This window comes from Equus quagga, chromosome 13 (genome assembly GCF_021613505.1).
Source record: "Equus quagga isolate Etosha38 chromosome 13, UCLA_HA_Equagga_1.0, whole genome shotgun sequence".
Classification (NCBI taxonomy): domain Eukaryota; kingdom Metazoa; phylum Chordata; class Mammalia; order Perissodactyla; family Equidae; genus Equus; species Equus quagga.
This window is the reverse complement of record NC_060279.1, coordinates 91,162,235-91,177,249: the sequence shown is the minus strand read 5'-3', so window position 1 is coordinate 91,177,249 and position 15,015 is coordinate 91,162,235. Positions and strand designations below refer to the sequence as shown.

The following is a 15,015-nucleotide window of genomic DNA, read 5'->3' as shown; positions in this document are numbered from 1 at the left end:
GCAGCGGTTAAGTGCGCACATTCCCCTTCTTGGTGGCCCAGGGTTCGCCAGTTCAGGTCCCGGGTGCGGACATGGCACCGCTTGGCAAGCCATGCTGTGGCAGGCGTCCCACGTATAAAGTAGAGGAAGATGGGCATGGATGTTAGCTCAGGGCCAGTCTTCCTCAGCAAAAAAGAGGAGGATTGGCAGCAGATGTTAGCTCAGGGCTAATCTTCCTCAAAAAAATAAATAAAATAAAAAGTGTGATTAAAAGTTGTCCAGGGCCAGGAGAGAGATCCAGAGCTCAACCCGACATCTTTAAACAGCCCTGAGAGTTACATGGTTCTAACAGGGAGAACAGGAGAAAAATTGAGACTAGAATGAAGCAATACACAGATCTCTGTTCCGTGGTTCCCCACACTGACTGCATTTTAGAATCAACTGGGGAGCGTTTTGTACAAATCCCAATGTCGCGGCTCCACCCCGGACCAATTAATCGGAGTCTCTGAAGGCGGGGACTGGCCTTAGATTTGCTGAAAGGCTCCCCGGATAATTCTAATGTGCAGGTGGGAGTGAAAGGCTGCCTGGTTAACGGTGAGCAGCCGCCTGGTAATTCCGTAATTACGGAATCCTTAAACCCAGGAGCCTGATCTGCGCCATAGCTGCTCTCCACCCCTTTTATGTTACAAAGTCTCACTTTTGGCAGCTGTTCTGAATAGTTGTTGTTGAAAAACTAGCTGCGCCATGGGTATATATCCAAGAAAATTGAATACAGGGTCTCAAAGAGACATTTGCATACTTGTATTCATAGCAGCATTATTCACAATAGTCAAAAGGTAGGAGTGACCCAAATGTCTATTGATGGATGAATGGATGAACAAAACGTGGTGTATACGTACAATGGAATATATTCAGCCTTAAAAAGGAAGGAAATTCTGGGGACAGACCCAGTGATGTATTGGTTAAGTTCGCATGCTTGGCTTCGGCAGCCAGGGGTTCACAAGTTCGGATCCTAGGCACCGACCTAGCACCGCTCACGAAGCCGGCATCCCACATAAAAGAGAAGAAGTGTGGTACAGATGTTAGCTCAGCAACAGTCTTCCTCAAGCAAAAAGAGGAAGATTAGCAACAGATGTTAGCTCAGGGCCAATCTTCCTCAAAAAGAAAAAAAAAGGAAGGACATTCTGACACACGTTACACATGGATGAACCTTGCAGACATTATGCTAAGTGAAATAAGCCAGTCACAAAAAACCAAATTCCGTATTTCATTTATATGAAGTATCTAGAATAGTCAAACTCATAGAAACACAAGTAGAATAGTGGTTGCCAGGGGCTGGGGCGGGGGGGAGGGAATGGAGATTTGTTTAATGGGTATAGAGTTTCAGTTTTGCAAGATGAAAAGTTCTGGAGATTGGTTGCACAACAATGTAAATATACCTAACATTACCATTAACAACACACTTAGGAATGGCTATGGTGGTACATTTTATGTTATGTGTATTTTACCACAATTAAAAAAAAAAAAACTGCCCTGAAATTTGGTAGCTTGGAGCAGTAACAATCATTTTATCATCTTTCACAGTATCTGTGGGTCAGGAATTCAGGAAGGCTTGGCTGGCTGGTCCTGGCCTGGGACTTCTTGTGTGGTTGCAGATCACAAGGCTAGAACTGGAATGGTGGGTGGCTGGTGGGCTGGGGCTGGGCAGCCACCTCTCTGGCTTCCTGTAGTTTCTGCACGTGGTTTCTCCTCATCGGCTCTTGGGCTTCCTCTCATCATGGCGGCCTCAGGGCAGTAGGACAGCTTATCCGGTAGCTCGAGGCTCCAACTTGAGGCTTCCCATGAAGAGGGTGGAAGCAGCCTGCCCTGCCCTGACTTAGCTGAGAAGTTAAGCAGTGTCTCTTCTACCACATTCTATCAGTCAGTCACCAAAGCCAGTCCAGTTTCGGGAAGGGAACATGGATCCCCCCACCCCATCCATGGGAGTAGTGTCAAAGGGATGTTGCAAGAAGAGTGTGTAGGATGGGAGGTATTGTCGTAGCCATCTTTGCAAAATGCAATTGGCCACGGCAGGCAATGATTAAGAGCACTTAGTGAGGAGCTGGCCCCCGTGGCTGAGTGATTGATTAAGTCCATGTGTTCCATCTCGGCGGCCCAGCGTTTCACTGGTTCGGATCCTGGGCACCGACACGGCACCGCTCATCAGGCCATACTGAGGCGGCATCCGGCATAGCAGCCAGAAGGACCTACAACTAGAATATACAACTATGCACTGGGGGGATTTGAGGAGAAGAAGAAGAAGAAAAAAAAAGGGGGGGAAGAAGATTAGCAACAGATGATAGCTCAGGTGCCAAGCTTTAAAAAAAAAAAAAGTAAGAATATTAAACAAAACTTAGTGAATCTGCTGGTTGCCACGATTATTTCCTTAGTTGGCATCATCGAACCCTGGAACTATTTGGAGTTAAATATAGAAATGTTCCAGTGACTCAGACTTCTGGAATTAATGTTTCAGTTCAAGAAATTTACGCATATTTGGCTTTTTCACATGCTGGAGATGTTTAAGAGGATCTGGCCTGCTGAGTTTCCTGGTGAGATATGTGGTTCTCAAAAAAAGTTCTCGAAACTTTTTCCTGTGTTGATTTAAGGACTAATGACTAACTCTAAAATGGTTTAGCCAAAAAAGATGTGTGTGTGTGTGTGTGTGTGTGTGTGTGTGAGAGAGAAAGAATTAAATGTGCCAAAACTTCAAATTAATGAATCTAGATAAAGGCTATATGAATATTAATTGGACTGTTTCTTTCTGTAGGCTTGAAAACCGTTAAAATAAAAAAATCTTGGGGCTGGCCCCGTGGCCGAGTGGTTAAGTTCGTGCGCTCCGCTGCAGGTGACCCAGTGTTTCATTGGTTCGAATCCTGGGTGCGGACATGGCACTGCTCATCAAACCACGCTGAGGCAGCGTCCCACATGCCACAACTAGAAGGACCCACAATGAAGAATATACAACTATGTACCGGGGGGCTTTGGGGAGAAAAAGGAAAAAAATAAAATCTTTAAAAAAAAAATCTTGACATAATAAAATAAAATAAAAATTACCAAATAGTGTCAGTTATACTCGTTCTGTCCCTAAACTTGAATCCATCTGGACTCTCACCTCATCCTCTGGAGTAAGGGGTAAGGTCATGACTATAGGCTGGATTGGGGTCAGGAAAGCAGCTAGGAAGGGGCATTTCCTAGGGGCCAAGCAATATTTGGAAGAAACATTACAAATTTGAAGAGGCACATGCTTCCCACACATGGTCATTTCAAAGAGAGCCTCAAATCATTCTAAGTAAAGTGGTGCTTATTCTGGAAGGGTTGACTTGCATCTTTAGCGGTCAGGATCCTGTTTTTTGTTTTTTGTTTTTTTTGGTGAGGAAGATTGGCCCTGAGCTAACATCTGTTGCCAATCTTCCTCTTTTTTCCTTCTCCCCAAAGCCCCACTGCATAGTTGTATACCCTAGTTGCAGGTCATTCTAGTTCTTCTATGTGGGATGCTGCCACAGCACAGCTTGATGAGTGTGTGTAGGTCCACACCCAGGATCCGAATGTGTGAATCCTGGGCCACTGAAGCGGAGCACACAAAGTTAACCACTCGGCCATGGGGCTGGCGCCAGGATCCTGAATTTTTTATATTCTGTATTTTTATATTCTGTATGACTCAAAGCTCAATGGTCACATAGTGTAATTAACAAATAAATTTCCAGGCTTAAAAAAAAGAGCATACATCTAAAACTAATACAGTGGTATATGTCAATTATATCTCAATAAAATAAAAACATTCACAGGGTTTTGTGAGTTCGGATCCCAGGCACAGACCTACACCACTCGTCAGCCATGCTGTGGCGGCATCTCACATATAGAGTGAAGGAAGGTTGGCACAGATGTTAGCTCAGGGCCAATCTTCCTCAGGAAAAAAAATTTCATGACCCAGTTTCTTGATTGATGCCTTTGTCCCCTTCAGTCACCATGGCTCAGTCATCCAGCTTCTCTTCATTCCCCAGGTCTCTACTTGCTCATGACTTCCCCTGAGAGATCTTCCCTGACCGCACAATACAAAATACTCCCCTCCATGTGTCCCCTAGCATGGGCCTGGGCACAGAGGAGGTCCTGAGGGAAATTTGAATGAATGAGCATGTCAGAGAGATCGAATCCAGAAAGATGAGGAGTGTCCGCAGAGAAAGGGACAGAGAGTCAAGGAGAGAAAGGGAAGTGGGGTCAGGCAAAGAGGGAGAGAGAGAGGGGAATGTGTGAAGAGAGAGGTGGGGGGGAGAATATTCAGGTCATCCAACACTATGTAACAAGCGATCCCAAAACTTGCTGGTGTAAATCAACATCAATCATTTCCTTTGCTTATGGATCAGCACTCTGGGCAGGGCTTGGCAAGAGTGGCTCATCTCTGCTCCGTCTGGGGTGGCCTGACTGTCGGCCAGAGGATCCCCTTCCAAGATGGCTCACTCACGTGGCCAGCAAGTCGGTGCTGGCTGTCGGCTGCAGCTGTTGACCTGGCTGAGGGTCAGGAGCTTTGGTTTCTCTCCAGGTGGACCTCTCCCTGGGCTGTTTAGGCTTCTGCTAGCGTGGAGGCTGGGGTCAAGAGCAAGTGTCCCAAGAGATAGAAAGTGGAAGCTGCCCATTTCCTTATTTATTTATTTTTTTTGGTGAGGAAGATTGGCCTTGAGCTAACATCTGTCACCAATCTTCCTCTTTTTGCTTGAGGAAGATTGTCACTGATGTAACATCTATGCCAATCTTCCTCTATTTTATATGTGAGATGCCTCCACAGCATGGCTTGATGAGCAGTGTGTATGTCTGCGCCTGGGATCCAAACCTGTGAACCCTGGGCTGCTGAAGCAGAGTGTGTGAACTGAACTGCTATGCCACCAGGCCGGCCTCTCGTTTTCTTTTTTTAACTGCTTTACTGTGCTATTCACATACTATGCACTTCACCCATTTAGACTGTACAATCCAGTGGGTTTTGGTATATTACATTATTAATTTTTTAAAATTTCAGTAAAAAATGTATAAGAAAATCCACCATTTTAGCCATTTGTAAATGTACAGTCCAGTGGCATTAAGAACATTCACAAGGGGCCAGCCCGAGGCACAGCAGTTAAGTGTGCACATTCTGCTTCGGTGGCCCAGGGTTTGCTGGTTCAAATTCTGGGTGTAGACATGGCACTGATTGGTGCCATGCTGTGGCAGGCATCCCACGTATAAAGTAGAGGCAGATGGGCACGGATGTTAGCTCAGGGGCAGTCTTCCTCAGCAAAAAGAGGAGGATTGGCAGCAGATGCTAGCTCAGGGCTAATCTTCGTCAAAAAAAAAAGAAAAAAAAAGAACATTCACAATGTGATGCAGCCATCACCACTACTTATTTCTTTTTTCATCACCTTTTGTGTCTGGGTTCTTTCACTTAGCATAAAATTTTCAGGGTTCATTCATGTAGTGTGTATCAGCATTTCATTCTTTTTCATGGCTGAATAATATTCCACTGAATGGATATGCCACATTTTGTTTATCCATTCATCAGTTGATGGACACTTGGATCGTTCCACCTTTGGCAATTGTGAATAGTGCTACAATGAAGACTGGCATACAGCTATCTGTTTGAGTTCCTGCTTTCAATTCCTCTGGGTATACGCCTAAGAGTGGAATTGCTGGGGGGCTGGCCTGGTGGTGCAGTGGTTAAGTGCACATGTTCTGCTTCTCGGTGGCCTGGGGTTTGCCGTTTTGGATCCCAGGTGTGGACATGGCACCACTTGTCAAGCCATGCTGTGGCAGGCGTCCCACATATAAAGTAGAGGAAGATGGGCATGGATGTTAGCTCAGGGCCAGTCTTCCTCAGCAAAAAGAGGAGAATTGGCAGTAGTTAGCTCAGCGCTAATCTTCCTCACAAAAAAAAAAAAAAAAAGAGTGGAATTGCTGGCTGATATGGTATTTCTGTGTTTAGCTTTTTTGAAGGGAGGCTCCCCATTTATCAAGGCCTGGACCTGGAAATTGGCTCAGCACTCACTTCTATCGTGTTCTTTTGATCGAGCAGCCACAGAGCACAGATTCAAGATCAGGGGACAGAAATCCCCTCCCCCCAAATCAGTGAAGAATATCAAAGGATTTATGGACGTATTTTAAACCTCCCACAGAGTACCTGGGGTGAGGGGAGTGCGGGCCAAGGAGAGACCCTCTGGGAGGCAGAATCAGACAGAGAGAACGAGCTTCAACTCTGGGTCTTGGCAGGGGCAGCCATCCTCTCTGCCGGGGGGTTCTTCCCCTGCTTGTTAGTTTTAACCTCTATTTACTCTGCGAAGCCGAACATTTACATTCTCAGAATATCCTTTCCTGACTCAGACGCTGTCTTAGCTCTCTCTTCTTTTCCTTCACAGCACTTCCCAAAGTTCCTATCTATTTGTATTTATGCCGCTATTTTCTCTCTCCCAGTGGACTGTAGCTGCGTCTAAAGCAGGAGCTTGTCCATTTTCATCACTATTGTATTCCAAGGGCCTGGCACAAAGCCAGACACCTAGTAGGGATGTGGTAGGGATCTGCCGAGTAGTTGAACTTGTGAATAATTCTTTGACTGATGAAGTACTGTCTGTCTCCCCTACTAGACTGTCAGCCCCACGCAGGGCAGGCCCATGTTTCTTTTTCTTTTTTTTTGAGGAAGATTAGCCCTGAGCTAGCTGCTGCCAATCCTCCTCTTTTTGCTGAGGAAGACTGGCCCTGAGCTAACATCTGTGCCCATCTTCCTCTACTTTATACGTGGGACGCCTGCCACAGCATGGCGTGCCAGGCGGTGGCATGTCCGTACCCGGGATCCGAACCGGTGAAGCTCGGGCTGCCAAAGCAGAACGTGTGCACTTAACTGCTGCGTCACCAGGCCGGCCCCTCCATCTTTCTTTATTCACCTTATTTTCACAGGGCATAGTGCTTAGTGGATGTGGTAACCAGCCTCTAAGATGGTCCCCAAGTCATCCTCGGCCCCTAGGACTCAGGCCCTTGCATCGTGCCTCCCACAATGAATAGAGCTGACCAGTGGTGACCCATGGGATACTGCAGACGTGACAGTGAGTGACTTCCCAGGCTGAGTCCTAAAAGGCATTGCTGCTTTCAACTTGCTCTTGTGGACCACTCCGTCTGGAGGATGCCAGTTGCCGGGTCATGAGGGCACTCCAGCAGCCAGGTGGATAGGCCCATGTGGAGAGAAACTGAGGGCCTCAGCCATCAGCCAATCAGCCTGCCAGCCATGTAGATGAGCCACCTTGCCACACAATCTTCCACCCCAGGCCTCTGATGACTGCAGCCCCAGCTGACATCTGACTGCCCCCTCCTGAGAAACCATGAGCCAGAACTGCCCAGCCAAACTGCTCTTGAATTCCTGACCCACAGAACCTGTAAGACATAAAAAATGTTTATTGTCATTTTAAGTCCCTAATTTTTTTTCCTGAGGAATATTTGCCCTGAACTAACATCCGCTGCCCCTCTTCCTCTATTTTGTATGTGGGTCACCACCACAACATGGCCACTGATGAGTGGTGTAGGTCTGTGCCCGGCAACCAAACCCAGGTCACTGAAGCGGAGTGTGCCAAACTTAACCACTAGGCCACAGGGCCAGCCCCTTAAGTCCCTAAGTTTTTACATAATTTATTGCATATCAATAAGCAACAGAGTAGGCATTGGCCAATTTTTTTGAATGACATTGTGATCTTGGATGAATTGCTACTCCTTTCTGAGTCCCAGAGTTGTAATCTGTAAAAGGGGATGAAATATCCACCACTGAGGTTCACAGAGTGTGTACCTCATGCAGCAAGATCAGAGCACATAGTAGGAGCTTCATATGTCACCAGCAGTATAACCTCAGAGGAAGCAGGTGGCCACACAGCCTGGGTTTGAATCCTAACTTCACTATTTCTAAGATAGAAGACTTTGTTCAGGCTACTAATATTTAACTTTGCTGGACCTCAGATTCCTTGGCTGTGAAATGGGAATATTAAAGAATTTATCTGATCTTATAAGGATTAGAGAAATAATCCATGTAGGGGCCGGCCCCAGGTCCAAGTGGCTAAGTTCGCGCTCCGCTTCAGCAGCCCAGGGTTTTGCTGGTTTGATCCGGGGCGTGGACATGGTGCCACTCATCAGGCCATGCTGAGGCGGCGTCTCACATAGCACAACCAGAGGTACTCACAACTAGAATCTACAACTATGTACTGGGGGGATTTGGGGAGAAGAACAACAACAAAAAAAGGAAGAATCCATGTAAAGCCCATTTAAACTCCATGAGAGGGCAGCTATTTTCTTTCTTTTTCACTGCTCTATTCCTAGCACAGATGTCAATGGTTGATGCATAGCAAGTGTCAATAAGTATGTTGAATGAATAATAAAAAGGCACCTTGCCTAAAGAAAATACATATTAGCTATCACGAGGCCCTACATGATCCCCCACCTGCTTCATTTATTTTATTTTATTTTATTTTTAAGAATTTTTAAAAAATTTTTCCTCCCAAAGCCCCCCCCCCGGGTACATAATTGTGTATTTTTAGTTGCGGGTCCTTCTAGTTGTGGCATGTGGGACGCCACCTCAGCATGGCTTGTTGAGCAGTGCCATGTTGGTGCCCAGGATTCGAACTGGCAAAACCCTGGGCTGCCAAAGCAGAGCGTGCGAACTTAACCACTCGGCCATGGGGCCAGCCCCACCTGCTTCCTTTATGATTTAATCTCTTACCACTTGCCCCCCTCTCACTTTGCTCCAGAAACCATGCCCTCTCCACAGTTCCTTACCAGTGCCAGCACACTCCAGCTTCAGGGCCTTTGCACCTGCTGTTCCCCCCTACCCAGTGTGGAAACTAATAAAAGAAACCCTAATTAAATTGGAGTCAGGAAGGCCTGTAGGGGGAGCTCTCACGCCCTATCACACATGGTCAGTTACACCAAACAGGAAGACACAGGCTCGCATCTTGAAGAGGAACTAAAACTACTTTACTACTGAAGGAAGATTTCTCTCCTGACCTTGGCAACAGCCCAGCCAATGTGTAATGCCACAGCTCAGCCAATGAGAAATGCCACAGATCAGCCAATGAGAAACGCCGCAGCTCAGCCAATGAGAAATGCCACAGTCCAGCCAATGAGAAACGCCACAGCTCAGCCAATGAGAAATGCCGCAGCTCAGCCAATGAGAAATGCCACAGCTCAGCCAATGAGAAACACCACAGCCCAGCCAATGAGAAACACCGCAGCTCAGCCAATGAGAAACGCCACAGCTCAGCCAATAAGAATCAGTTGCCCCCCCCCAACTGTTACTTTCCCCCAATGGACTTTCCTTTAGAACAGCCCTGCCCCCTCCCTACTCCCTCTTTTCTCTATAAAAGCAGCTCTCCTTCTTTGTTGGATTTGCCTACGGTTTGCCATAGGATGCACTCTAGAATTGTGACTCTTTTGGCTATTCCTAAATAAACTCCTTTGGAGGCTTTTCAAGTTAACACCAGAAATGCCCCATCTCCCGGTTATCCACGTAGCCTGTTTCCTCAGTGTCTTCAGACCTCTGAGGTGCACAATGTCACCTTCTCTGAGAGATGTTCCCTGGCCACTTTTGTCACCCTGTAGTCGTATATCCTGCTTTGTTTTTCTCCAAAGCATTTATCATGGCCTGATTTAATATTGTCCTCTTTTTTCTTTTTTTTGGTGAGGAAGATTGGCCCTGAGCTAATGTCTGTGCCAATCTTCCCCAGCACGGCCTGATGAGCTGTGTGTAGCTCTGCACCTGGGATCCGCGCCTGTGGGCCTGGGGAGCCCAGGCCGCTGAAGCAGAGCAGCTCAAACTTAAGCACTATGCCACCAGGTCACCCCTATATTTACTTTTCTTTGGCCCTCTTCAACAGAAATGTAAACTCCATGAGGGCAGGACTTTGTCTACTTCATGCGCCACCCTATTTTACACCACCCCGAATGCCAGGATTCCAGCAGGCGCTCTATAAATATTTGCTAAATTAATAGCTTCATAAATAACCACCTGGGGATCCTTGTCGAGCCACAGCCCAGCCGTTTCTTAGCCAGGATTGGCTGGAGCCTCCGTCACGTGACTGGCAGGCCCGGGCCCGCCTTTGAGGCCGAGGAGGCCCACGTGGTCGCAGACTCCGGGGGCGGGGCCGGGCGGCGGCGGCCGTATTGCGCAGGCGCGACCCCGGGCGCAGGCGCAGACGCAGCGCGGGCGCGCGGCCGGCGGCGGTTGGCGGCGCGTGGGGCCGGCGGGCGATTGCTGTGAGGAGGACTCGGGCGCGGGCGGCGAGCGCCGGCGCCATGGTGGAGAAGGAGGAGGCCGGCGGCGGCATCAGCGAGGAGGAGGCGGCGCAGTATGACCGGCAGATCCGACTGTGGGGGTTGGAGGCCCAGAAACGGTCAGGGCCGGGCCGGCTGGTGGGGCGGAGGGGCTGCAGGGGGCGTCCGGCCTGAGGCGTTCGCGGCCCTCCGGGCGCGGGAGGGTCGGATGGGAAGAGGGGAGGCGGGAGTGTGTCCCCGGGGATGCTGGCCCGCCTGCGAGGGCCGGAGGGCTTGATTTGGGATGCTGTGGACGGTGTGGGAAGCGGGGGCGCCCCGGGGTGGGGAGGGGGCCGCTCCGCGTGATTGGGGGTCTCCGGAAGGGGCGTGGGGGAGTCCTGAGGGATCAGGAGGATGCAGACTCGGGGACTCGGACCCCCGAAGGGGCGGATGGCGGGCTTTGGGTCGGGGATGGGGCCTTAGAGAATGGGAGGGGCCGGGGATGCAGGGAAAGGATGAAGGCGGGGGGCGTAGTTCATTCATTGGTAGATCGTGGGCTCCCATGCCCGGCTGGGCGCTGGGCAGCCCGGCGGACCGGACAGACGCGAGCTCCCCTTCTTGTGGCTCCCGAGGGCTGGGTCGATCTGGAGGAAGGAGGGTTTCGGAGGAGTTTTGGAGGAAGTTCTTTCAAGTGGGAGTCTGGAGGTACCTGAAGAGGTTGCCTGTGTCTGGATTCGGGGGCGCGTCCCGGGGCACTAAGGTTGGGCACTACCTCGGGCATTGAGGAGTAGTTATCGGAGGGCGTGTCTTTGAAAGAGGTGATGCTTTCGATCAGATGTTTATGGAGCACCTGCCGCGAGCACTGTTCTAGGCACGGAGCTTGTGTCAGTGAGCTAAGCAGACTGCTTACCCACATGGAGCTTACATTCTGGTGTTGGAGACAAACGGAAATCATGTCATATTAGGTAACACGAGTGCTAGGGAGAAAAATAAAGCAGGGTCAGAGGACCAATCAAGGATGGCGAAGTAGGAGAGCAGTTTTGACAGGGTGGCCTTTCAGAGCGGTGACGTGGAGCCTCAGACCTGGGTGAGAGAGAGAGCCAGGTGCCGTCTGGAAGAACCTTCCTAGCATAGAGAACGGCCAGTGTGAGTCCTGGAGGCCAGCGCACGCGCGGCAAGTTAGAGAAACAGGGTGGCAGAGCCGGGGAGTGCTTTGCTTTTCTGAGTGTGCTGGGAAACCCGTGGGAGAGTTTTGGGCGGAGAAGTAACATGATCTGATTTGTGTTGTAAGAGGCTCACTGTTTGGAGAATGGATTGAAGTAGGCAGAGTGGAAATGAGGATTTACCATTCCGGAGACTGCTGCAGGAATCCACTTGAGGCCTAAAGAGGGGGCCTTGGAACTCTGGAGAAGCGGTCAGATCTATATTCTGGATGTTATTTTGAAGGTGGAGGGGCAGGATTTGCTGAGGGATTCGGGGTGTGGTGTAGGAGAGGCAGGACTCAAGGATGACTCCAAGGATTTTGGCCTGAGCAACTTGGAAGGACGGAGTTGCCATTTACTGAGATGGGAAAAGCTGTAGGGAAGAAGCAGGAGTTCTCTTGGACTTTTGTTTCCGATGTTTATTATACGTCTAAGTAGAAACAGGTGAGTGAGGTCAGCGCTGAAATCTGGGTGATGGGGAGGGTGTTTGATGGGAAGGAGGACAGAGTATAGAATTAATAGGTGTAAGGGTTGGGGAGGCAGGCAGGTTACGAGAATTTAGTTTGAGGAGTGGAAGCTTCTCAGATCTTTTGGTGAGAGAGAGAGTGTGGGTGTGGTGAGGTGGGGGTTACTACAGACTCATTTCAGATGTGTGGGGGCTTCTGTGATGGAGGGGGTGTTGTCGTCATGAGGCATTAGCAAGCGTTCATCCGAGGACAGCACCTGAAATAGAAGGTGAGGAATTAGGGCCGGCACGGTGGCACAGCGATTAAGTGCGCATGTTTCACTTCGGTGGCCCAGGGTTCGCAGGTTCAGATCCCGGGTGCGGACGTGGCACCGCTTGGCAAGCCATGCTGTGATAGGCGTCCCACATAGAAAGTTGAGGAAGATGGGCATGGATGTTAGCTCAGGGCCAGTCTTCCTCAGCAAAAAGAGGAGGATTGGCAGCAGATGTTAGCTCAGGGCTAATCTTCCAAAAGGAAGAAAAAGAAGAAGGTGAAGAATTAAATGATAAGAATAGCCCTGAAGCCTGAAGACATAGGTGGGGTTGATTGATTTCAGGGACTACTGTTTGAAGGGCTGGAGTGTGAGGAGGCCCTAAAGGATGGGGGAGGGGACCCTAAGTATACTAGAAGGGTTCATCCTGGGGGTGGGGGCAGCAGGCACTTTGGTTTGAAGCCGGGTAAAGATGGTGAGGGTTAAACTGGAATGCAGTGAGGGAGGATTGATTTCTCTCAGGAGCACTGAGTAATGCATGAGGGCTCCTGAGGAGGAGAGGACCTCAGGGGCAGATCCGAGTCAGGATGTGGGGTTCTTGGGAGGTGGGAGTTATTCTGAGGGAGCGGAGAACCTGGGCGGGAAGGAAGGGGTTATCTATAATTTGGGGTCTCTATTTGTAGACAGTCTTAGAGTTCATTAAAGTGCTGTCTTGTCCATTTTTCAACTGAGTCTCATAGCGGCTCTGTGGAGTCGGAAGGGCAGTGATTCCCTCCCCTGGACAGACAGGAAGGAGCTCTCCAAAGCAAATTGACTTGCCTTTAGGAAGCTCCAGGTGAGACAGGAGAGCTCCGGGGCCTGGGCTTCCTTGGTGGAATGGAAGGCGGCCCGGGAGTCGGCAGACTGCGTCCCGGCTGCAGTTCCGCCTCTGACTGTGTGATGTTGGGCCAAGGTTGTCAGAGAACTGGAAGGGAGGGTAACACTAATGAAAGGGGCCTTCCCGGGGACTCGTACAGTGGAGTGGTTAACAGTGGGGTCTCCTTCTCACACAGTGGTTGAGAGTTTTTGAAATTAGTTGCCAGCATTAAAAATCTAGAGAATTGGGTAAATTTGGGAGAATTTGAGCATCAGAAAGAATAAAATTGAGTTCATTTAAGAATATTTAATAACTTAAAATCCATTAAGGCCAAGATAATATTAAACATGAGAGAAATTAAAAACTCCGTTGTCTAGGTTGGAGGTGATTATTAATAATGTGCCTTCCGATGGGGTGAAGTAAAACCTCAGTGTATTATCAGTGAAGTTGTCCTGCCAGATATGTTTGGCCCTAATCATGCTTTTAGAAAACAGAGGAACGAATTGAAGGACACCATTGAGGCAACGGTAAGATTCCAGAAAGTGAGGTATTTTACCAGACGACTGCCCACTGTCATGGGAAAAACAAGTGAAGGCACTGTTGTAGATTAGAAGAGAGTAAAGAGGCGGAGCCAGGCGCAAGGTGTGAACCCTGGCTGGATCCTGGTTCAAAAAGAAAACTTCTACTAAAAAATCTTTTAGAGGGGCTGGCCCCGTGGCCGAGTGGTTAAGTTTGTGCTCTCTGCTGTGGCAGCCCAGGGTTTTGTGGGTTCGGATCCTGGGTGCAGACATGGCACCGCTCAGCAAGCCATGCTGAGGTGGCATCCCACATGCCACAACTAGAAGGACCCTCAACTAGAATATACAACTATGTACCGGGGAGCCTTGGGGACAAAAAGGAAAAAATATAAAATCTTAAAAAAAAAAATCTTTTAGACAGTGGGGGAAATTTGAATATTCAGCCCTATTAGATGATATTTGGGGATTATTTTCTAGATAGGATAGTATTGTGGTTATAAAGGAGAGTGTGGTATTTTTGGAAATGCGTGCTGAGGTGTGTAATGCCGTGATGCAGGTATATGGGTAAAGCCAATAGGGCAAGATGTGAACTATTCTTTCTACTTTTCTGTATGTTTGAATTTTTTATAATGAGAAGTTGGGGGGGAAATGTGTTGTTCCACTCCTAATCTGGAGATTTCACATATAATTTCTGGGTTTTGTCTTTTGAAAAGTGGGAAAGTGAGACATGTCCACACTGGTTGGAGCTAAGTGGAGGCTGCCTTTTCCTTTTGCGTCTTCCTTTGCCGCGTCTCCGTCGGTTCAGCTTCACTCTTGGACGTGATTGCCTGGTCCCGCAAGCGTGTGCGTTTGCATCTCTTGCTCTGGTGCACAGCCCGTGTTATGGATGAGGTTCGGGGAGGGGCGCCGACTCCCAAGGCCCCACACCAAGTAGATAGACGGAGGACTTGACTCTGAGTGAGCGACTGCAGGGGCGCTGCTGTTCGCGTGACAGCCCGTCTTCCTCACTAGGGGCTCGTTCTCTGTCAGATCCACAGAGAGGCGAGTGCTGGAGCCGGCAGCTTGCGTGTCCTCAGAATGTGTGCTTCGGTGGCTTCTGCGCTGCCTCTCACAGCAAAGGCGTGTGGAGTTTTGCCTCTTGCACGCCACAGTAGCTTGTCCCGGATCTAGGAGTGAGGAAGGCAGGGTGACTGGAAAGAGGAAGTAGGTTATAAGCTCTGTGAGGGCAGGCACTTTATGACTGCTCCCTGATTAAGACAAGGGTTTGACTGGCCTCTTACATTTCCAGTGCTTGCGGGTTGGTAGTCTTTAGATATTTGTTGAGCGAATGAAACAATTGTACATTGCCAAGACCTAGAAAGTCGGGACACCTGGGGTTAGTTCCCAGCTCTGCTAGCACGCCGTCTGACCTTGGAAGAGAGAGTTTCTCGGCCTTAGGTTCCCCGTCTGCAAAAAGGAGGGC

At 49.1% G+C, this 15,015-nt stretch overlaps 1 protein-coding gene across 2 annotated transcripts in view; it reads left to right on the top strand.

Annotated features, from left to right (window-relative positions):
- The first annotated feature begins 10,203 nt into the window (after nucleotides 1-10,203).
- SAE1 (SUMO1 activating enzyme subunit 1) overlaps nucleotides 10,204-15,015 on the top strand; it is a 64,289-nt gene continuing 59,477 nt past the window's right edge. The window contains exon 1 of one of the 2 annotated variants that reach the window (XM_046681699.1): nucleotides 10,204-10,400. In XM_046681699.1, coding sequence (XP_046537655.1) covers nucleotides 10,303-10,400 — 98 coding nt within the window. In that variant the 5' untranslated portion in view covers nucleotides 10,204-10,302. The remainder of the gene's footprint in view (nucleotides 10,401-15,015) is intronic. The other variant, XM_046681700.1, reaches the window with a different exon arrangement.